Source organism: Lithobates pipiens, unplaced genomic scaffold (assembly GCF_037356315.1).
Source record: "Lithobates pipiens isolate NorthernLeopardFrog02 unplaced genomic scaffold, aLitPip1_a1.2 Scaffold_13, whole genome shotgun sequence".
Lineage (NCBI taxonomy): Eukaryota > Metazoa > Chordata > Amphibia > Anura > Ranidae > Lithobates > Lithobates pipiens.
The window spans coordinates 349,934,993-349,959,883 of NW_027507718.1; the positions used below are offsets into that span (position 1 = coordinate 349,934,993).

The window sequence follows — 24,891 nt, forward strand, 5'->3', positions numbered from 1 at the left end:
GCTGTCTCGTCACTAGGCCGACCTGAGCTGGAATGTGGGCAGGTTTAGCCCTGTCCTGTGAGGACTGGACTGAATAATACAGGAATTGATATTCATTTATATTTAAAGTAACATTAAAGTCCTGTTTTTTTTTTTTTTTTTTTTTTATTAAATAACAAACATGTTATACTTACCTGCTCTGTGCAGTGGTTTTGCACAGAGCGGCCTGGATGCTCCTCTTTTTGAGTCCCACGCTGGCACTCCTGACCCTTCCTACCTGCCGAGTGCCCCCAGAGCAAGCAGCTATCTCTGGGGACACCCAAGCAGGCATGCTTCTGATCCCCGGTTCTGTGTGTCCATTCACACATGAAGCCGTGGCTTGGCCAAGTCCCCTCCATCTCCTGATTCCTTTAAATATCGTGCCTGGGGGGGGGGTGATTTCACCTCCCCTCATCTCCTCCAATGGCTCCTGCTGCTGCCAAAAGCCAATCAGGAGTCCGAGTCCCCAGAGAACCAAGGCTCTTGTGGACATCGCTGGATCTAGAGGGGGCTCAGGTAAGTATTAGGGGAGGCTGTGGGGGATTCTGCACACAGAGAGTTTTTTACCTTCATGCATTGAATGCATAAAGGTAAAAAACCTTGTGCCTTTACAACCACATTAGGAATTGAATAGCATTGGTTTAGAAATTTTGCACAGTTTTACATAGAATTTATTACATTTCTTTGTTTACATATTAATTACAGTGCTGCACTTATGATTTGGAGTTTTTATCAGAAACAGAAGTGTTGATTGCAGCAGTTGATGGGCGTGGGGTTACACAACGTTTTTTTTACTGTATACATTACAGTGTCTAAAACACGTGTTAAAGTATGTAAATATTGCAAATCAGAGAGTGAATAAAATAATCTTTCATATCTCAATGTCTTCACCACATATGATTGGCTGTCTGTTTTGACAGCTTCCTGGAGGTATAGCTTAAAGCAGAGTTCCTCCCAAAAATGGAACTTCGGTGTCACATTTGGCACCTTTCATTGGGAGGGGAGAGCAGATACCTGTATAATTCAGGTATTTGCTCCCACTTCCAGACATAGATATCCGTGGGTACACAGGGAGATCTATGCCATATCTGGCGCCTCCTCCGTCCCCCCCACTGTCTTCTGGGAGACACACAGGTCCCAGAAGACCTGTGGGATCTCGCTGAGCGACTCGCCCATGCACATTAGGGAACCAGGCTGTAAAGCTGCAAAGCTTCACTTCCTGATTCCCTTACTGAATGTTTATTTTTTTTATTTTTTAATAAAGGACTTGTCCCAAAGTGTCTCCTGTCTTTTTTACTATTTTTGACACATTTTATGTGAAATGGTAGGGGTACAATGTACCCGTTACCAATTGCCATAGGGGGGCTGGGATATGGGGATCCCCTTGTTACATGCATGGGTTGTGGGGATGAGGCCCTTGTCCCCATCAACATGAGGACAAGGTGCTTTGGGGGGCTACTCCAAAGCACCCTACCCATGTTTAGGGCATGTGACCTGGTACGGTTCAGGAGAGGGGGCGCTCTCTCATCCCCCCTCTTTTCCTGTGGCCTGCCAGGTTGCAAGCTCAAATAAGGGTCTGGTGTGGATTTTGGTGGGCCACTATGCCATTTTTTTGTGCAGGGTTCCCCTTAAACTTCAGGTCTGGTATGGATTTTGGGGGGGAACCCTGCGCCATTTTTTTAAAATTTGGTGCAGCGTTCATCTTAATTTCCATACCAAACCTGAAGGGCCTGGTATGGATTTTAGGGGGACCCCCCACGCAACTTTTTGCAGTGCCGTGCAGTGCCGTTTTTTCAATGAATATTATCTATATTGCCGCGACCCGACAATTCATTACAGTCGCGATCAGTTTTAAATGACTTTTTTCCTTAAATTTTTTTATTTTGTTGTGGTACTGTTCTAAACACAGGAAAACAGCACCGCTTTACAGGCATGCTATAGACACCCCCCCCCCAGGCACGATATTTAAAGGAATATTTCATTTTTATTGTTTCACCTTAAGCGTAATTAAAATCACTACACCTGAAAAAACTGCAATTTTTAAAACTTTTTTTGCATTGTCCCCTGGGGCAGGACCCGGGTCCCCAAACACTTTTTATGACAATAACCTGCATATAATCCTTTAAAATTAGCACTTTTGATTTTTCATGTTCGTGTCCCATAGACTTTAACAGTGTTCGTGCTTACGTCCAAATTTTTTGCCTGTTCACATGCTCTGGTAGGAACTGAACCAGGGGGTGTTCAGCTCATCTTTATAAAAGAGCAGTGATGTTCATTCATGTTTTATATACTTTTTCTTTTGTGTATGATTTTATAGCTTAACTAAGATGTCATGCAGCTGGTTTTACAATTATGGTCCTGTTTTAGTCAATGAAAGTGCACACCTTGCCATAAAGCAATGGCTTTCTATGATGTATGAATTTCATAGCATGAAAAATCTCATGCCAAAATCTGTCTCAGTGATTTATTAGTTACTCTACTACTCTTGGCATATATTTCCCACTGCAGATGGGACAGTTAGAGAAGCACGCTAAAATATGTGGCCTCCAGCTCACTCAGCACTGCACCATGCTATGCAGTGAAATAACAACAAGCAAACTAATCTGTAGAATAAACATATTTTGTGCACCATTAAATGCATATTCTGATAATCACTGAAAACTATTTACTGTATCAAGGTGTAGTGTGTGTGAGATGAGTGCAAAACCTGAGACACTATTATATACTGTATATAAGTATGTTATAGAACAGTGGATTACAATATATATATATATATATATATATATATATATATACACACACACACACACACACACACACACACACACATATATATATATATATATATATATATATATATATAGTATCTCACAAAAGTGAGTACACACCTCACATTTTTATAAATATGTTATTATATCTTTACATGTGACAACACTGAAGAAATGACACTTTGCTACAATTTAAGTAGTGAGTGTACAGCTTGCATAACAGTGTCAATTTTCAGTCCCCTCAAAATAACTCAACACCCAGCCATTAATGTCTAAACCGCTGGCAACAAAAGTGAGTACAATTAAATTATAAGTGGTACTCCGGCGCTGTCAACTAATTTGAAAACTGAGGGTTCACTGCCGCAGACACCTAATTAGCTGATCCTTGGCAGATAAACAAGTGTGGGTAAGGTTGTGATGCTGTGCTGTGAACTCTGATGAGTGATGTGAGTCACTATAATAAAGTGCTGGTGCAAGAGTGATTTTGTACCAAACAAAGATAAAAACAAACTGAGCTGTAGTGGGTGCAAATAAAATCATAAACTATGACACATATAATATTATATAATAACTTTTAAAATTTTGAAAATTGTTAAATGGATGGTATTTCCCTTCACTGCAAAACGTGAAAATAATGACCAATGCCAGACCAATCCACTGCAGTGACACCTTAATGTGCATAAGCCCCTCATCTTACTGCTGTAAGGTTATAGCATGAATGAATCAGATGCTTTGGCCACGTGTCTTCAGAGGGTCCCTCTTTGGTGGATGCAGCAATGGATCATAGATATGGACACAGCCTTCGCCTCCGCCTCCAGTTAGCTTGATTAAGATAATGAACATGGAAGAAAGATCCCAATAGCATAATACCACTTAAAATTTATTAAAACTGCACAAAATAGATACACTCACTTTGTATAAAAAACGCTGAGCTAACACTCCATGAGCGGCGAGCTCGTATGCTTACATCATTTCCAGTTTCAGCCTATTGCACCAATCCCGACATGTATCGTCAAATCACGTGACTACATCAGTGTATTCACATTAGCTAGTGGCGGCCATTTTCCTGTAGTCCACCATTGAAATACATAATGTCAGCCATTTTACCTTGGTCTCTCATAGATCAACATAATGGTGGCCATTTTCCTTTGGTCTCCACATAGACCACTGAAAAAAGCATATAAAAAAACATATAAAAACATATAGGGAGCCATAAGAGTACCGGAGATGAGGCAAGAAACAATATAAACATGTATAAATATGGTTGAGGGCAAGGATAATAGAATGGCATCCCTCTATATCAGTGGTCATCAATCCTGTCCTCAGGGCCAACTAACAGGCCAGGTTTGCAAGATAACTGAAATACATCACAGGTGATATAATTTGCTGCTCAGTGATTGCCGTATTCTAGTCTGCATCTCCCCAAGGTAATACATAAAATCTGGCCTGTTAGTGGGCCCTGAGGACAGCGTTGATGACCACTGCTCTATACTGTAATAAAAACGAATAATAACTCTTGTGACAAGTCCATGATGAAATATATATAAACAAAATAAAATATCTGCTTGACTGGGAAATACATTAAAAAAGTGATGGATCAAGGTAAAATGAAAGTGCACAGTGACACATGAAGTCTGTAGGTGATAGATGAGTGCAATCAATGAGATAAATAATAAAAATCATTGATGAAGCAATTTAGATCAAACTCAATGTTGATTGCATTAGGTTAGAAGGTGTCCATTAGAGATATCCATTTGGATTCGAGTTGGCTAAGAGTTCTCACCTTATGACCCCCCCCCCCCAACCAGTGTCATTTATAAGGTATAAGGCCCCAAAATTTCAAATGTGTGGGGTCTTTGTTATGAAATTTCGCTAAGTGTTTGGATACACTATGCTTATCTTAAACGTTCAATATATTCTGAACATGTTCCTTCAAGTGGATCCTCAAAAGTTGTTTGGTATTGTAGCCCCCAGCTACATACTAAGACATACACTGCACCCTCAGTATTGCTATACTATAAATCCCTATAAATTCCTGTATATCGTAGATGGTGCCGCTACTGGTGAATTTAAACGGAAACTTCTTCTCATTGGGACGTTTGGTTCGAGTACATGCAAAATCAAGATATACAAGAATTTATAGCGTGTAATACTGTATGCCTTAGAATGTAGCTGCAGGTGTACTCACTTTTGTTGGCAGCAGTTTAGACATTAATGGCTGTGTGTTGAGTTATTTTGAGGTGACATAAAATTTACACTGTTATACAAGCTGTACACTCACTACTTTATATTGTAGCAAAGTCTCATTTCTTCAGTGTTGTCACATGAAAATATATAATAGAATATTTACAAAAATGTGAGGTGTGTACTCACTTTCGTAAGATACTGTATATATATATATATATATATATATATATATATATATATATATATATATATATATGACGTGTAAAGATTAAATCACTAGCAGTTTTAATAGCAGGCCTGAGCTAATGCAGGTCCCCAGAGTAACTCTAGCCTATTCAGGGGCATGCCATCAAGTAGTTAAATCTCTTGAAATCTCCTAAATCATCACTGGTGCAGTGAATTATTTTACAAGTCACATAATTAGTTAAACAAAGATACCTGTCTGTAAAGGGTTTTAACCAATTGTAGTATAAATACACATGTGAAAGGTCCAATTTCTAGTGGGGTTGTATGCTGAATAATATACAATGATGACAAAAGAACACTCCAAACAACTTTGTGAAAAGGGGAGTAAAAAGCAAAACTCTGGTAATGAAGACAATAAAGTTCCCAGGTCAAAAAATATCCCTTGCAGTACAGATTAAAGGTAAACTTGCAATGCACCTCCTTTAGCTGTATACAGCAGGTTTCTGTGTCTGTGATGTCACTCCTCCTCCAGGCTGAATCTGAACGTCTCTGACTGAAAGTCTTTGAAAGACTCTGACTTCCTGTTTCCTTCCTTTACCAGTCCTGATACTACATGTCCCAAAACCCTTTGAGCCGCTGTAGCTTCAGAGCTAATAATAATAATAATAATAATAATAATAGATTTTATTTATAATGCACTTTACATCAAAAAGATCTCAAAGTGCTACAAGTTAAAATGAACAATTATACCGATAAAACAAACATCTATGTGGCTATGAGAGTCATTTGTAGCAGTTCTGGGAGTTGATGTGGGTGGGTCTTCAGGTTACTGTGGGTGTTTCTGGGCCTTCGTGTGGATGGTGAAAGGTGTAAATGTGTCATACCAAAAAAACAACATGCGCAAAAAACTATGGCTCATTCATCTCCCAATACCAACAATTAGAACATTACATATAGAGTCTCAATTAATCCATATGAAGAAGAGAGGGGTTAAATTAGGGAAAATAGGGGAAATAAAGTCCAGTAACTCTCAGGGCTGCCCTCATAGGGGAACAGAAACCAGGTTCCAAACTGCAGAAAGAAAACAAGGAGAGGCGCCTATAAGAGTAGACATTTTAAAACACTTTAATTAGCATACAATTATGCACTCACATTTAGAAGAAGTAAAACGAGCATTTCAGCCACAGTAAGTCTCGGTGGCCACTCCTAATCACTGTTCCCTCCGTCCGTGTAGCTCTGTCTGGGAGAGTATTGCTCCATGCGGATGAATGGCGGCTGCTGTGGAGGAACTCGGGGATCAGATCAAGGCTTGGAACTCAGGGCAGAGATGGCAGCAGGGAGATGGCATCACCAACAATGGACGCGTTTCTTGAGCATGCGTGCTGTGGTCGTATGGCAAGCCGCCCTCCTTTTTCAACAGACTTAGTCTGGGGGTTACCTTGCGGGTGCACTCCCGAGTCATTCATTCAGTGTCCATAGAAGCTGAATGTATGACTCGGCCCTGCCCCCCGGTGCCCGGGTCATTGGATTTGATTGATAGCAGCGGGAGTCCATGGCTGCCCTGCTTTCAATCTATCCAATCAAAGCCAGGACTCCGTGGAGAGAAGGACGGCGTGTCCCCGCCAAAGAAGATGAAGGGGCTCAGGTAAGTAAAACGAGGGGCTAAGGGACCATTGACTGCCAGGTGTTTTTTCACCTTAATGCATAGGATGCTGAAGTTAGAAGCTTATTGGCTACCATGCACAGCTGCACCAGATTTTGCACTCCCCATTTTTAGTAAATCAGCCCAATGTCACTTTGTCTTGAATGAGTACTCGCAAAGTCTCTTTAAAATGTTTCTGTAATAATGTAAAAGTTATAAAATTATGCTGAGCACTGAAAAGAAGAGCCCACACAGAGACAAATTGCACCTGCTTTGTAAGCATAACCCTTGTGGCACACCTGTCATGGGACCCAGCAGACTACTCTGTACAAATACTGACTTTCTAGAAATATTAATTTGCATAGAATCCCTTACACCTACCACCTCCCCAAGTGAAAGTGCTCAATTTGATGATTGATCACTTAGGTGCCAAGTGTTTGGGGAGGATTTTTTTCTCTTTTTATACATCAAAATCCAGGGTTTTCTGAAGTGTATAGCAGTGAAGCCACATTAATATGCTGCCAAGGCAACTATACAGTAATTTAGTAAATAACCAATATAAATTTGCCCATCTATGGGGTTGAAATCCTAAAGGCAAATATACAGTATACTTTTGCAAGTGCAGTTACACTCTTAAAAGTGCAGTTGTTCCAAAGCTTAGTAAATGAGGTAGAGACACGCTCTCCTGTGTGTTCCTGTATAATAATCAAACTAAACAGTGTTGAAATATAAATATACATATTAATAAATAACAATGAAAGTCAGTGAAGTGCCCATGTAAACTCAATTCATTCCCCAGTGCTTTTCCATGTAATCTTATCATGTAGCATAACACTATGAATTGCAAACTCTCTTCACCTACCACTCTTTTTGGTGGAGAGAGTGTTAACTTTATAGTGTTATTTATTACAGGTACTTACATAAAGCTATCAATTTACACAGCATGCTAGATATATATTGCACATTTACATCAGTCCCTGACTCCCTCGCCCTCAAGGAGCTTACAATCTAAGGTCCCTAACTTACATTCATACATACACATACTAGGGTCAGTTTAGATAGGAGCCAATAAACCTAACAGCATGTCTTTGGAGTGTGGGAGGAAACCCGCACGGACACAGGGAAAACATGCACACTCCAGGCAGGTAGCATCACAGTTGGGATTCAAACCGAAAATCCTAATGCTACTTGGTGGGAGCGCTAACCACTTAGTCACTGTGCTGTCCACCTTTATGTATACATGTAGTTATATATTATTTTGCATTCCGTTATATATCTCTGTTACCTTTTTTGTTTAGTTTGGTTTGTATACAGGGATGTGATGTTTATTATTCAATGGTTTTGAGATACGCACAAATCTTTCACGGATAGCACTTGGGAGAAGGTATTTTAATGTGGTGTGACATTGCACTGCTGAGTTACCAAACCATTATTAAGGCAATCGTTTTCATGTATGTTTATTTTCAAGAGCTGCAATAGTTGGGTATTATATACAGTAATTTGGTGCCTTCGTTTATGCACTCAGTGCAACTTTTTACAGTAGCAGAGATTTACTTTATGATATTAATTTAAAAGTTGAGTTTTGATATTCTAAGAGGTTATACTATGTCTTCTAGAGAATGTATTAGTATAAATTTGCTGAACAATAAATAGCTCAAACATCTCTTTGACACCTTTATTATAATATAGAAAATCTAAATTCACTTAATTCAATTCTAGGCATCTGGTGTTTCTTAACTAGCATAAAATAATCGATTGAGGAATGACTAGACCTTATTGCATATCTTTATTATGAATATTGCCCTAAGTTACAAAGCTTTAGAAGCAGGAACAGAGTAAAGTATATTAGTTTTATGTTATGCCTTGAAGGGCTTATAAAAGACTATTTTTAATTTAATACAATTCTGCTGCTAGAGTAGGCACATCTGAAAATCTAATAAGTTAATATTTTTTACCCAGGGCTTTACAGATGGAGATTTATCAAAGATACAGTTTGGAGGAGCTAACGTGTCGGGATTTCAGATCGTAGACTATGATGACCCAGCAGTTGCCAAATTTATACAACGTTGGTCAACACTGGAAGAGAAGGAATACCCTGGAGCACACACTACTACTATTAAGGTAACATCGATCTTTCATTGTTGTGACCTTAGATACATACTTTTAGTTGCAAAGCTCAAATGCATCAAAGCTAAAAATAATATGCAGAGTCATAACTTTTATCTAGAAAGAATTTTTTTTTATAACCATGTTTTTATTTGTTTTATACATCTTACATTAATGAATAGATGTTCACTTTACTGATAGTAAATAAGATGACTCTGTGTTAACTTACCATGGAGTAGTAGGAATCACCTTGTGACATTTCCATCATACAGGATTGGATACTGTCTACTTTCTTAATAAATCAACCATAATCTGTTATCTTCACCATCATCACAGATCCACAAGACATGGCATGGTGTTCCTAAGTAGACAGTTATGTCACAAGTCAGTAGCTTAGCTCAACCAAATTATCCCCCATATTCAGTAGCTTACTTTAAAGGGGTTGTAAACCCTCAGGGTTTTCCACCTTAATGCATTTTATGCATTAAGATGAAAAACCTCCAGTACTGCAGCTGCCCCCCAGAGCCCCCCTTTTACTTACCTGAACCTGATCTTTCCAGCAACGGGGGCAAGAATACCAGCTTGCCCCCATTGGATACATACTTTTAGTTGCAAAGCTCAAATGCATCAAAGCTAAACATAATATGCAGAGTCATAACTTTTATCTAGAAATAATTTTTTTTTATAACCATGTTTTTATTTGTTTTATACATCTTACATTAATGAATAGATGTTCACTTTACTGATAGTAAATAAGATGACTCTGTGTTAACTTACCATGGAGTAGTAGGAATCACCTTGTGACATTTCCATCATACAGGATTGGATACTGTCTACTTTCTTAATAAATCAACCATAATCTGTTATCTTCACCATCATCACAGATCCACAAGACATGGCATGGTGTTCCTAAGTAGACAGTTATGTCACAAGTCAGTAGCTTAGCTCAACCAAATTATCCCCCATATTCAGTAGCTTACTTTAAAGGGGTTGTAAACCCTCAGGGTTTTCCACCTTAATGCATTTTATGCATTAAGATGAAAAACCTCCAGTACTGCAGCTGCCCCCCAGAGCCCCCCTTTTACTTACCTGAACCTGATCTTTCCAGCAACGGGGGCAAGAATACCAGCTTGCCCCCATTGGATAGATTGATTGCAGGCCAACAAATATAAAAGAACCTGGGTGAGTAAATTTGAGCAAAAAAACTTCCAGTATCCTCAAATGTGTTTTTTATATATATTAATAGTAAAAAGTCAAAGTCAGAGCACACTGTGTATCAACCTCATAAAGGATAATCAGGGGGGGTTGGTTACAAGTGACAGGTAGAAGGCAACTGTGTTAAATACATTCTTCTTCTCAGTTTTTACTATAGAGAAAGAGGTGTATAATAGACAATATTGTTAGCAACACAGCACTGATTGTACCCTTGTGGCTAACAGAAGCCATTAATTTAAAAAAAAAAAAACTGATAAACTTAATGTGAACAAATCACCAGAGTTCTCAAAAAACTTAGTCAGGTCATTGCTAGACAGTTATTCCTAATATTTAAGGACATCTTACTGACTAGAATGGTACCAGCTGATTAGTGAAAAGCTAATGTGGTACCAATGTTGGAAAAAGGGCCAAGATATATACCTGGAAACTACAGGCCAGTCAGCCGTATAGCTCAATAGTATGTAAACTATTGGAGGGGATGAAAAGAGATAATATCCAACAATTTGGTGATGAAAATAGTATCATTACTAGTAACCAGCACAGATTTATGAAGAATTGTTCTTGCCAAACCAATCTATTACTATTCTATGAGGTGAGTGAGCTCTAATCTGGATAGAGGAGGGCCTGTGGATGTAGTATATCTACATTTTGCCAAACCATTTGACATCGTACTCCATGAATGCTTGAAGTACAACTAACAATAAATAACAACATTTCTACTATAGCAATTTAGATATTAATATTTACAAAATAATAAATACAGAAAAGGATGCAATGACCTCTGTTGCCTCCTGTTTTCTCACCCTGAATCAGAAATACTGTAGCTGCTGACTTTTAACGTCCCTGGCGGTGATTCCGAGTCTGGCTCGGGTTGGGATTTCAGTACCATAAGCGGTAACCCCGAGCCAGACTTGGGATTGCATCGCTGGATACAGGGAGAAGTTACTTACCTTGTCCCCTGGATCCAGCGATGTCCTCCGCGCTGTGTGATCGAGTTGTCCTCCGCTCAATTCACACAGTGCCCTAGTGCCGCCGAGCTCCGTTCCCTGCGACGTTATGACGCACGGGAGCAGAGATCGGCGCCAGATTCAAAAAAGTAAAAACACACACCGTACTGTAATCTTACAGATTACAGCACTGTATAAAAAAATACACACCCCCTTTGTCCCTAGTGGTCTATGCAGTGCCCTGCATGCACTTTTATATTATAAATACAGTTTTTTTCTGCCTGGAATTTGGAGATTGCCCATAGCAACCAAAAACTGTCCTTTTATGTCAAAAGTGATTTTAGACCAACTAGAAAACAGCGATAATAAATTAGAATCACTTGCAGAACTGAGCGATAGCGATTTGTGGGGAAATTTGTCATCAAACTCTAAATCTAATGATAGCGACAATTCTGCAAATGAGCAAATTTCAGTGTTTTTGGATTTGATTACATTATTGAATACTTTTTATTATTATTTATTATATTATAAATTTTATCATACCCGGGATGTCTGCTAGACTCTGGTTTGAACAGATTTAAAGAGTTATTCCTAAGAATTGCATACAATATAAAACGCCAAATTTCCATGCAAAATAATTGTACCGCTTTCAGCACCTAAAATCAGAACTAATCATACCGCCAGGGAGGTTAAGAAACAGACACCTACCAACTCATGAAGTCCAGCGCTCTCTTCAGTGGGGCAGAGTCTTGGCCAGGACCCTTGGTGGGTCTGATGGGAGCCAGGTGTGACTTCTGGGCGTGACTTCCTGCTGTTTCCACTACGCATGCATGAGATTGTGTGGTGCTGTCAGACTGATCCTGCAGCCTTATGGAATGTACAGAAGGTTGTAGACAAGGGGGATGGGGGACTAAACTAAAGTAATTCTTGCCTAAGCAGAGTGAGTATCTGTAAGAAAAAGATAACTGAACACAACAAAAAAAAAACAAGAAAAACAAACAACCATTAATGCTGGTCGGAGTGTTGGTTCAAGCAAAGTAAGGCAAGAATTGTGAAAGTGAGAGCAGATTCCTGTAAAAAAAAAAGAACCTGCCCCCAGCATAATAAAAACGACCATTAATAGTGGATGTGCAATACTTTCACTTTTAAGTGTAAATCTGCTTTAATTATATTTCCTTCTTCCTACTTTCCAGTTGTACATTGGTCGCTGACCTGTGCTGCTTCAAAACCCTTCCCATTCCAATGTCTATGTACGGAAATATTTTTACCTTTTCTCAAATACAGCTTTGAGCTACCTTATCATATCTAACATATTATCTTAAATAAATGTGGCTTTACTTCTTACTACACTAATGTAATCCTGCCCATATCTGCAACATAATGTACAGTGTTTATATGCTTATATTATTAAAATGAAAATATTACCAGCTGATAGCCCACGCGAGGCTGCCATGTCAGCTCATGTCAGTCACATTGTATTATGTTTCTTCTTTGTAAAACGAGCTGTTGTGTTGATATCTGTTGGTGTGGAAAAAAATCACATATTTATATTTATATTCGTGTTGACTGCCTAGTGCCTCAAAGCACTCTGCACCAAGCTAACCATGGGACATTCTACACGTCCTACTTTTCTTAGAAACATAATATTTGACTTAAATGCTTCATTGGCAGCCTTCTTTCATTATACCATTTCTATTTACTCATTAGCAGGAAATGTGTATTGTTTTATTTTAGTTGAAATATGTAATTTTTCGGCCTTAAATATAATACTGGGGTTTTTACATAGACCTAAAGTGTATGCAAACCCTAACAATGAAATATTTTGGTCTATTTAATTTACAGTTTAAAGAGGAAGTAAACCCTGATGAGTTTACTTCCTCTTTTTTTCCCTGCAAAGGTAAAGCATAATGGACTACTATGCATCGCATAGTAGCCCATTATGTGTCACTTACCTGACACAGGAGCCAGCGAAGTCGCCGCTGTCCCCTGTAGTCCGCCGCATCCATCTTGCTTGTGGCGTCTCGCAGCTCCGCCGAATGACAGCGGCGAAGCCGCGATGACGTCACTCCCGCGCATGCGCACGGGAGTCGAAAAATGCGGCAGCTCCATTCTTGGAACTGCCGCGTTTAGTGCGCCTGCGCGCCGCTGTCTACGGCGCATGCGCCGTAGACAGCGGTGCCCGTTTTCGGGCAAATATCTCCTAAACCATATAGGTTTAGGAGATATTTCTTGGACCTACAGGTAAGCCTTAATCTAGGCTTACCTGTAGGTCAAAGTGGTTTGTAAGGGTTTACTTCCTCTTTAAAGCATTTTGACATATCTGTAAAACCAATGTACCTGGTGATCATTTCAGACCTCCAGAACTATCCTATGTCCTGTTCCTTCTGCTTCTATTATCTCAAAGAGTCTGTTTATCCATCCTTGTTCTTATCTTGGGGCTACAAATCATTTAGTGCCAATACTTTGGAGATGAAAAAAGTGGGATGAAATAAGTAGTTGAGCAAAAGAAATCTGGGCATGGCTGACACCACTCAGTCCACAAAAATTCTGTGTGTTGTCAGCCCATATTAGGTTAAGACCTAACGGCATTTTACAGATATTTCACAGATATTTTTCTGTACTTGTGTGGTCTGTGCAGGAAAAAAAAGATGGGGAAATATACATGTGTTGCAAAGATGTACCGCCTATATTTTTGTCTAATTCTGCCTTGACATATACTTTATTGTAAATAATGTCAATATGCATTACTTTTTGTTTCTATTAGTTGTTTTTAATTAAACTAAATTAAATTAAATAAAAACTATTGCAATATGTGGTCAATAGCATCTTATGCTTTGCACAAAGACAAGACGCAATAGAGTTGATTTTCTAAAGGAATAAAGGTTGTTCACTTTAAAGAGTGTATGTTGACTTTATAAGTGAATGTTAGCAAATAAGGTGAAACTTTGCTCTCTTTGAATACCCAGTCATACCTGACTGAAACTAAAAAAAACAGGATTTCTGCTGTGAATGAAAGATTGATGTGAAAATATTTTTACACCTTATTTACTAAGCTCTGTTAAAGTGGTTGTAAACCCTTACAACACACTTTCACCTACAGGTAAGCCTAGATTAAGGCTTACCTGTAGGTGCTGTAAATATCTCCTACACCTACATGGTTTAGGAGATATTTACAATTCCCAGAGCGAGTACTTCTTCTGCGCATGCGCCGATGTACACTTTAGAAGGGTCACAGCGTGCCGTTTTCATTAAACGACATGCTGTGACTGGCGACTCCCGCGTGAGTGGGAGTGACATCACACGACTCGGCCAGTCACAGAGCCGGAGTCCGTGATGCCGGAAGGAAGGTGGACGCTTCCAGCCGGCGAGGAAGTCGGGGACATCGCTGGCTCCTGTGTCAGGTAAGTGACACATAATGAGCTACTATGCGATGCATAGTAGCCCATTATGCTTTGCCTTTGAAGAAATTCAAAGAGGAAGTTAACCTATCAGGCTTTACTTCCTCTTTAAAATTCACTTTGCTAATTGAAGCCTCAATTCCTTTATTAAATCAACCCCAAAAAATGTACGTAATTGCTTAATCAGCAGTGTTTGCTTTTAAAAATCTGGGAGTGGACTAAAGTGTACATAAATCTACAGGTAGAGTTGTACACAATTGTAATATACTGCTCAATTGTTTTTAAATAAGCTTCCACACAGCAAATCAAACACCCAGAAAAACTCTAGTTTATGTTAGTTCAATCGTTACAATAACCCATATCAACCAATCAAAATTGGAAAGGGGTTTGTTGTGCTGAAGGATAGGATTATGGAAAGTCTGGAGGAGTATTTAAACTAGGATTGAGGGGGAGGAAGAATTAGAATATCCACTTGCTGACCGCCTAACACCATTATATGGCGGCAAACTGGCTCTCCTGGGCCAGATCACATGCCTAGTACATGATCTGGCACTTCCGGGACAAACTGCCCCTGCCAGAGTAAACAGCAACTCCCATTTTTGGTGTCACGGACACACCAGTTGGGTTACATCTCCACTCACCATTAGCATACAGCAGCAGCCCTGAAGAAGGGGGAGTCTTTGTCCCCCCCGAAATACATTGGTTTTATCGAGTTTTGCAACTTTTAATAAAACTACTACATATTCACCTTCATTTTACTTCTAACTGGATATCGGGTGTTCTTTTTACCTACCCTCACAAGTATTTGAGGAAGCAACCTTGAGGCCATACCCAGTGATTGCAGCACGAGCCCTTTAAAAGCGATCACCGCCACCTTTCTGTCTAGTTGGGCCAGATTAGTAGACCGGGCTACCTGAGTAAGTCAGTCTAGCGTGATCTTCAGCCTTTAAGAGCTACCATTCTAAATGTAGAGAAAACTGGTTAAAAGATCATGATTAAAGAGTATTGATTAATGATTCATGCTCTGAATTGTCTAAGGTTATTAGTGGTGTACCCAAAGGTTTAGCTCTGGGACCCTTATGTTTTAACATATTTATAAACAATATAGAGTGTGGGATTAACAATACTCTTTTAGTGTTTGCAGATGACACCAAGCAATGTAGTGGAATAACATCCTTACGAGACAACTCCAATTTACAAGCCAACATCAATGCACTATTTAATTGGGCAACTATGTGACAAATGGGGTTTAATGCTGATAAATGTAAAGTTATGCACTAAGGGGGCTAAAAACGTGCATGCATCATACATACTAGGAGGAGAATAGCTGGGGGAGTCAATGGTAGAGACGTTTCTGGTAGCTCATAGACATAATAATGGCATGCAATGCCAAGCTGCAGCTTCTAAAGCTAGCAAAATGCTTTTTTTGTAATAAAAGAATTATAGATTCCAGAGAGAGAGAGAGAGAGAGAGAGATCATCTTCCCCTGTACAAGTCATTAGTAAGACCTCATCTTGAATATGCAATTCAGGTTTGGGCACTAGTTCACAAAAGGATATTGGGGAACTGGAAAAAAGCACAGAGAAGGGCAACTAAACTGTTAAGATGCATTGAAGAGCTCAGCTATGAGGAACTATTAGCTGGACTGAATGCATTCTCTTCTGAGAAGAGGCAATTAAGGGGGGATATACTCAACATCATTTGGGTCTGAAGAAAAAAAGATTTAACTTTCACTTACATAAATGCTTGTTCACAGTTAAAGCTGTGAAAATGTGGACTAAACTCCCTCATGACCAGCTCAGTAGATTGTTTAAAAAAAAGAGCTGAATGCATTCCTAAATGCAGGGTACTTCATGACTGCTGTCGGCTGTCAGCTGATATCACAGAGCTGGTTCAGGCTTTTCTGGGGTGCTGACAATGATATCAAGATGTCTGACTAGCAGCTGGCTCCACCTTTCAGCGTGTCACTAAAAGCTTGAGAGCCTAAACCAGCTGCTCCTGCCCCCTCCACAGCCCAGCACTCTGGGGAGTGCTGGAGGTGCAGAGCACAGAGCGGTGACAATAGCTAATACAATATTTGCACCATCCTTGAAGATAAAACTGATCTATGCCTCCTCAAGTAAATTTTTGTTTATATGACCCTGAAAGAAGAGCATTCAAGATCTTGTGTATTAGATTACATTTTAATCATGTAGATGTGCCTCAATTATTCATGTATTTGTTATAGCGTGTTGTATTTTTTAATTATATTTTGTCATTTTCAGTATACATCAGCTCTGACATTTGATGCTGTTCAAGTGATGACAGAGGCCTTCCGTAATTTGCGCAAACAAAGAATAGAAATCTCAAGAAGAGGAAATGCTGGAGATTGTTTAGCAAACCCAGCAGTGCCGTGGGGACATGGAGTAGAAATAGAAAGAGCTTTAAAGCAGGTAACACAAGGCTAGCAATTATTACTTCCTTGAAAAAGAAAAGATGATCTTGGACCTAAAAGCAAGGTCTACTTTTTAATTGTGCCTCCCTCCCCTTTGCTGAAACATTAAAAGAGTTAAAAAAAAAATCATCTGTAGGTAAAAAATGTTAGATAATACCTTTTCCCCTGTCTTCCATCTATGGTACCCAAGCAAGGGATGATGTCTTCCTTTTTCAGAAAGATCTGGGGAATGTAACTAGCCCACACCTCACTGTGCTGCAGTGTCTTCTTGTAACATTTGCATTACTCAACATTCACCAGGATCTTCTCAGCAAGAGGATGACATCACAACCAGTGTTTAAATAAGGGGGGGGGGGCACATTTACAAAGCAAGCCTTGCATGGAGTGCAAAGTCCAATTTAACGGTAGCTCTGATACTGTCATTTATGTTTAAATCCAAGACCTTGGGGGTTATTTACAAAAGGCAAATCCACTTTGCATTACAAGTGCAAACTACAAATGCAAAGTGCACTTCAAATTGCACTGAAAGTGCACTTGGAAGTGCAGTCGCTGTAAATCTTATTAATTTTATTATCCAATCATGTGAAAGCTAAAATGCTGTTTTTTCTTTTCCTTGCATGTCCCCTTTGGATCTACAGCGACTGCACTTCCAAGTGCACTTTCAGTGCAATTTCAAGTGCACTTTGCACGCGTAGAGCAGAGTGGATTTGCTTTTAGTAAATAACCCCCTGTTGGCTACAGTAGGAAATGAAGGAAATTATAACTCCTGAAAAGTTTTTGTGGTTGTTGTTGTCTTTGCAGTCTGTGTCCCACTGGAGAGATTTTATTTCAATTCTGTCTAGAAACACAACAAGTTGAGAAAATCTCTCCAAGTTAAAGGATAACTGCTTTTAGACAGTTGCCCCTGGAACAAGTGGTCCCATTTGAAGATTTCTCCACTATCCATGACCCATTGACCAAAGAACTACCAACAATGATGACCAGAATAAATACAGAGGTTGAATCTTCACTAGTGGAGACACAGGCAACAATAAAATCCTGACTGAGGTTTTAACGCTTGCCTGCTCCTTTAGCCTATTATTCAGTATTGTTTTGAAACCAGAAGGATTGATGTCAACTCATTAAAGATTGTTTTTAGAAACACTTGGATGCATATGAATTATTTTAAAAGTGTGGCTCCCTGAAAAAAGACCAAGCTATCAATTTGTTTGGCTGTACTGTTTTTTTTTTTAATTAAGAGCTTTTCAGAAGACATGAAATGACACAAGCTCATTGCTTAACTGTGAGAATCCACCTTCAGAGTCCCTGTTTGGATGCCACTAGATGTGATCCACTTTTCTAAAGGCTCCTCTCCCCATGTCTGTGTGTCAGGAAAGAAAGAGAAGAGCGGGGAGCCGCCACAGTGGCTTGTGTATGACAGCCGCTGGTTTTCTGGAGCGGCATGCAGCTAAAGGAGGCTGTGGGGATCGCCATAGGTTGAGCATGCATTGTGTAAGGGAACCTTAAGGGTCCATTTACACTTCTATGTCATGGAAAACACATGTAACATGTGATACTGCATTACAGGGCCATTCACTTTGACTGCCCCCTCAATGTACTATGGCAGTGAATCTACGCTATAGCATAAAGTAATTTTGTTTTAAAGTGCATTGCATTACATAACATTGTCAGATATGATTTTTACCATGTTAGGGTGCATTAACACATGCCACAGAAAATTGGCTCTAAGAGCTCATTGCTGTGTGCAGAGCACTTGCATTTGTTGACAATATATATATATATATATATATATATATATATATATATATATATATATATATATATATATATATGAGATTTTATATGTTTCTGATATGATTTGGTAAATGAGAGTTCTTACCCAGAAGTGAAAGCTTCAACACAACAGAAATGTATTGGTAAATAGTATGAAAGTCTAACAAAAAAAAACAATCTATCTAGTTACATACCAGAAATATTGAGCTCTAACATATTACTAAATACAAACAATGAGAGAGAAAAACAACATAAGACAGACATTTTGATATAAGTGCAAGGGCTATATTCCATAATTACCATCCAACTATGAGTGAGGGCCCCATTCTGGTGACTGGTGTTTCAAAGATTTTCTCTCTTCCTCTATTCCCTCTAGTCTCTGTATATTATAGGCTTCTGCCTCATTGGTTTGAATGTAGTGGCTCTGATTGGTGGGCATCTCGATTCCTTTTTAAGATTGGCTAACTCTTATTTCCCTATACTTTGCATAAGTCAGCCCCCATTAATGCAAATCCTTTAAATATATTCATAATTACAATATTATTTACAACTGTTAATGGAGATTTCACATAAACTCATTATGTAACACATTGAAGAAATTGATTATTAAGTCAATAACTCTATTTTCTGAAATTTTCAATAGGTCCAAGTTGATGGATTGACAGGAAATATAAAATTTGACCAAAATGGTAAAAGAGTAAATTATACAATCAACATCATGGAACTTAAAAGCAATGGCCCTCGAAAGGTAATATATAAAGAGTAGTTAATTCTGTTTTTTAAGACATAAAACAATGGAAGGTCTGTTACAGTTATCATCACTTAGCTACAGGAACCTACAAAAAGGTTGTTGTTTGATTCATTTTAATTTTGATTCAATTTATTTGGATGCATCAGAGGCAACCCTGACATGTCATCTCAGCTTGTGCTCAACAATGTATGTCTTAATATCTGTTGCATCATGAATTTTAAAGTGGAACTTCACATAAAATCAGAAGTTCCACTTTTTTCCACCTCCCTCCCCCCTTCTACTATTTTTGGGTGATGGCATCTCTGGATCCCAAGGTTGGTAAGTACTTGTTTATTAAAAGTCAGTCAGTACAGTATTTTTAGATTTTTACTTTAAATTTATGTCTGGAGTTCCTCCTAAAGTGTATGTCCAATCAGAACTTTTTTTTCTTAGTTTTAGATAAAGTACAGAAGGGGAAGAAAGCTTGTCAACTTGTTCTGCTGTTTGGGGCTGTGTTAGAGAGATTTCCCCTTACTTCATGTCCTGCTGTCAACATTTTTTTTGTGACACATTTTAACAAGACCAACCACCAACAAAGTTACCGCTGATATATGTGCTGAGCTCATCCATTGAAACAGGGCTGTCCTCTGTGCATCTTCAAGAACATATATTGTTCTACATAGCAGAAGACAACTAGGCTCAAATTGAAGGGTGGCCTTGCATATCCACAAACCCAAGTATCTTGTTCTGGTGAAGTTCTTAGGTGATCAAGTCATTGTAGGCAGGCAGTTAAATGAGACTGGAAACGGGGTCATCCATGTGGTATTAAGCACCTCCTCCAGGCCGAAGAGCAAAAGAAAGAGTGAGGAGCCACCTGTGCACTACACTCCACTTACCTGATTATGTAAGCCCTCAAGCACTTCAGCCTTTCCTCCTACCACAGTTTAACGGCAGCAGCAGGAATTAAAAAAAACAAAGTGTGCAAATTGTACAACAGTACAGAGCTCCGAGTGCTTCAGGCCAACCAGCCTTATTCACAAAGTGAGTCTGAAAAGTGTCTCAATGCAGAGCCCAGTGCCTGAAGTTCACATTCCAAGCTAGCAATCTTCCAGATCAGCAATGTCTGGGTACAGCCTCCAAAGGTGTTGCTGAGGATACGCTGTTACAAAGCGCTGCTGTGTAGAGGCTAGCTCAAGCAGTGCTTTGAAATCTTGCTTAAAGTAAGAAGAAATGTATCTACAGTGTACCAAGTATCTTGATTGAAGTGAACAGATGAAAAAAATTTTATCAAAAAAGGCTAGCAAAATTAGAGCTAGTCTTTTATCAGCAGAACACAAGAAAAGGGTCCGCCCTCCTAGGACACTAACGAAAAAGCTGAGGTATGACAGTTATAGGCAAGATTATATGAGGGTTAGCGTCAACAGGCTTTTTTGTTTGCTAGTGTCCCATCTTCCTGTAGGCGGCTGTAAAACCCGTATGGTAAAAAATGTGTGTCTCTAAATGGAAGATAAAGAAAAAAAAGATTTTCATTCATATAATTAAAAATAAACTTTGACTATTGACTATTGACTATTGACTATTTGCTTTGACTATTGTGGTAAAACCAATCAGGTCACAATACACTCTCACATTATATTCTTGGTTTCTTTTACTCTCTCAGTTTGTCAGTAAAACCTACTTGCATATACTCATTTGTTTTTATTTGTCAATTAGCCATCACTTGCTTGTTATTTTATTTGGCAGATTGGATACTGGAGCGAGCTTGACAAAATGGTGGTTACAGTCTCTGATGTATTGTCTGCTAATGACTCCATGGGCCTTGAGAACAAAACTGTTATTGTTACAACTATATTGGTAAGAATTACTGAGAATGTTGTTTTGTGTTCAGCTAGGAACTATGTGTTTACTTGAATTACAAAGATATTACTTACACTGAAAATGACACATTGTCAGCTATGTAACAAATAATCTGAAACTGTAACTAAAAAAAAATCCTATAATCACCTGCAATTTTCTATGACTTCACTTTGAAGTATGTTCAAGTGTCAAATAGATCTAAAATAGTTTTTTGTCAATATAACAAAACTATTTATGGGTATTACCTCTAGCTGATATCTTCAGTGGAAATAATTACAAGCTTTATGACAGAAAGCCCCTGCTGCTGGAGGATTAACACTTTAGTTGAGAATAGCTCTTCTAAATGGCAGAATTTGCCACCTCAGACTCAAAAATAAACATTTATAGCCCAACTAAAGTATCACTTCTCTTTATCATTTTATGATTTATGACAGATGTTTTGTGGAAATGCTTTGAAATGCTTTTTGCTCTCAGCAAAAAATGCTGCTTCCCCCCTCTAGTCCCACTCCAGTGCTCAATGCTAGCATAGCTTAGTAATAATCACACCCCTGAGCACATACATTTAAACAAAGATGTGGAGGGGTAGCTTTTTTTGTCCTGTCCACAATAGAGGATGTAAATGTATGTTGATGTAATGCTATTGTTGCACTGGAGGTTCCAAATCATGTTATGTTATATGGCAGGGGAGCCTGAATCACAAGACTCACCAAAGCAAGTTTCAATTATTTATTTAACTGTTTGCCAGGAGCACACATTTAGCAAGATAACTAATGCCGTGTACGCACTGTCGGACTTTCTGGTAGAAAAAGTCAGACGGGAAAATTTCATTGGATATTCTGATCGTGTGTGGGCTTCGTCTGACTTTTTTTTTTCGAAAATTCTGACGGACCTAGAAATAGAACATGTTTTAAATCTTTCCAAAGGAATCAATTCCTATTGGGAAAACCGTTCGTCTGTATGCTGTTCCGACGGACCAAAAATGACGCATGGGCAGCTATTGGCTACTGGCTATTGAACTTCCTTTTTCTTGTCCTGTCAGACGTATTGTACGTCACTGCGTTCTAGACGATTGGACTTTGGTGTGATTGTGTATAGGCAAGACCGTTTCAGCGGAACTCCGTCGGAAAAACCGCCAGAGTTTATTCTGATGGAAAAAACGATCGTGTGTACGCGGCATTATAGTTAGAAACAAACTCTATAGTAAATGTGCAGGCCAATGAAATCTGATTCATCAGTTATGGATAGACTTTAACCTTTTGAAAAACAGCATTCTTGCCTTCCTCATGACTGACTGTGAAAGACCTTAATTTGCTTTTTGATTTGCAGTACTGCTACCTGTTCAGTTTTTTATATGTTTGGCGTCTAGTCTGCAATTAAAGCATAAAAATACTCTTTTACTGGGTTAAGGTTGGATAGGGGTAAATTTCTCCAGGTACAAAGGTCATGCACCTAACAGTTCCTACACATACCTGCAGTAACTACCTGAGCCTTCCTGTCATAACCGTTCTAACAGGCAAATCTTCAGCACTTTTCAGATTTCCTTCTTCGGATACAGCAATGACAGCTCAAAATTCTCACCTCCTAAAGTGTATTGTTCAGATTCTATTATCAAAAATCCACTAGGTGGAATAAAATTAACCTAGTAGCGGATTCATTAAATAGCACATGCAAAAACTATAATAGGTACCATGATGTGGGTGGGTGTGTGAGAAATTGCTTTCCTAATAATAACTGTAAAGTTCAATACATGGAATTAAAATGACCCTATTCTACCCAAAAGAGAGTTCTACTTCAATTTTATTAATGTGAGAGTTGAGTTAAATGATTAAACGGTTAAAATGTGTGGGGTTTTTTGACAAACAACTAAAACTGCTTAAGGAAAATGTTGGTGTTCGGGCAGATATACTGCAGTACCGGTAATTGTTACAGTATATGAACTGTTTAAGTGCAGTTATAAATTACAGTACAGCACTGTGCAGCTCACGAGAAACGAGACAGCTTATTGTTATATAACCAAGTCACAGGATTCCCTAAGGACTGAAATTATTATCTGTAGAGGCATCCCATCCATCTCTCTATTACCTTTTTCCCCCAGCACCCTAATCAGCTCACATTGTGTATTACATGTCCCTGAACAGATATTTTTAGATCTGGTATATCAATATTTCTCTGAGAAGAACTAAAGTAATTTTCTCTCATGGGACTAAAAACGGCTTCTGGAATATTTAAGACAGTTTTTTTTAGATATTATCCTTAATATTAATATCGCACTAAACATATCTGCCTCATTAACAGATAATGGCTAAAGATTCTGGTGCAATCTTAGTTAATAAATTAAGTTAAATTCTTTGGTTGTGGGGAGCCTGACAGTTGTAATTTTAATTTGTGTGGAGCATTGCATGTTCTAATTGTGGGCATGTCTAATTAGTGGTTTTGTATTCTACCCAACTCCCAAGTCTTCTGTTCTTCTCATCACCCAACTTCTTAATTTCTCATCCAAACTGCTGTTTTTTTTTAAAAAGATATATTTACCAAGCCCATAGGATGTCCTGGTATTGCAACTAACTCTGGAGGTAATCACATTAAATATACAAACATGGCACTGAATTGGGAGCGTTATCACAATTTTCATTATATTAGCAGCTAGGCTAGACTTGTCATGGGGATTTACTATCTATGAGAGCAGTTTTTTACTTAGCCAGGGGAATCTATGTTCACTTTGAACACCCAACCAAGTGTAGAGGAAATTTAAAAATAGAAATTGTCTTCCATAATTAATGAGGTACTGTAAATTAATACAGTGTAATTGCAAAATATAATGTTTTCGTAAATTAACCCAATTGCCTCTATGCAAGAACCTGGGAGTGACCTGGGGGCCAAGCAAAATGTAATACTGACCTATAGTGTAAATGCAACTATTCTCACCTTCCACCCTGTGCATTTACTAAGGTATTAGGAGCAGTCTTTTTATTCTGGTTCAAGTTTATGGGAGATTCAGATTTATTCCCCGGCACTTGGAAGTTAGTGTCCATCCCATTTTTCATAGATCAAGCCAAAAGGCTCCATTTGCTTGGAGCAGCTCCAACGAGGGCATTTCTAAATGCATGTTTACTTATATGTCCAAGTCAAAAGAGAATCTTTTCTGAGATGATTCAAAATAAATGACTTTTTTTTACCATATCTTGGTGAAAAAAAGGGACATGCAAAGTGCAAACTAAGCAGTGCATTATACATAGGCATAGAATAGTTTGTCTCTGAACCAGTAGCAAGAAGAGTCATCATGATCACTTGAGGTCTTAACACGTGCAGAACGTCTTTAATTGTATTTTTTATTCTGTGTGACCTTGTAGTTTTTTTTATGAAAGAACAACCCAAGTCTATGCCTGAATACATTATGGTTGTAGCCTTACTTAAATGCTACATTTCTGCCACATCTACTCACAATGTTGCTTCCATATTCATCATCTTGGTACATTATGCCTGGAGCCCTGATGGAAAATGCTGATGCTGTCCCTTGTATTTACAACCCTCTTCTTTCATTTATTCCTTTTCTGTGGTTCACATCCACACCCATTGCTTTTGACCTTAAGTAACCAGAAGCCATACACTTAACCAACATGTAAGATGGCA

At 38.7% G+C, this 24,891-nt stretch overlaps 1 protein-coding gene across 5 annotated transcripts in view; it reads left to right on the forward strand.

The window, feature by feature from the left end:
• Nucleotides 1-24,891, forward strand: part of GRIA2 (glutamate ionotropic receptor AMPA type subunit 2) — a 226,717-nt gene that overhangs the window by 107,703 nt on the left and 94,123 nt on the right. For all 5 annotated transcript variants that reach the window (XM_077477112.1, XM_077477111.1, XM_077477110.1 and 2 more), the window contains exons 6-9: nucleotides 8,761-8,922; nucleotides 16,732-16,899; nucleotides 19,318-19,422; nucleotides 21,148-21,258. In XM_077477112.1, the coding sequence (XP_077333238.1) occupies nucleotides 8,761-8,922; nucleotides 16,732-16,899; nucleotides 19,318-19,422; nucleotides 21,148-21,258 (546 nt within the window). The remainder of the gene's footprint in view (nucleotides 1-8,760; nucleotides 8,923-16,731; nucleotides 16,900-19,317; nucleotides 19,423-21,147; nucleotides 21,259-24,891) is intronic.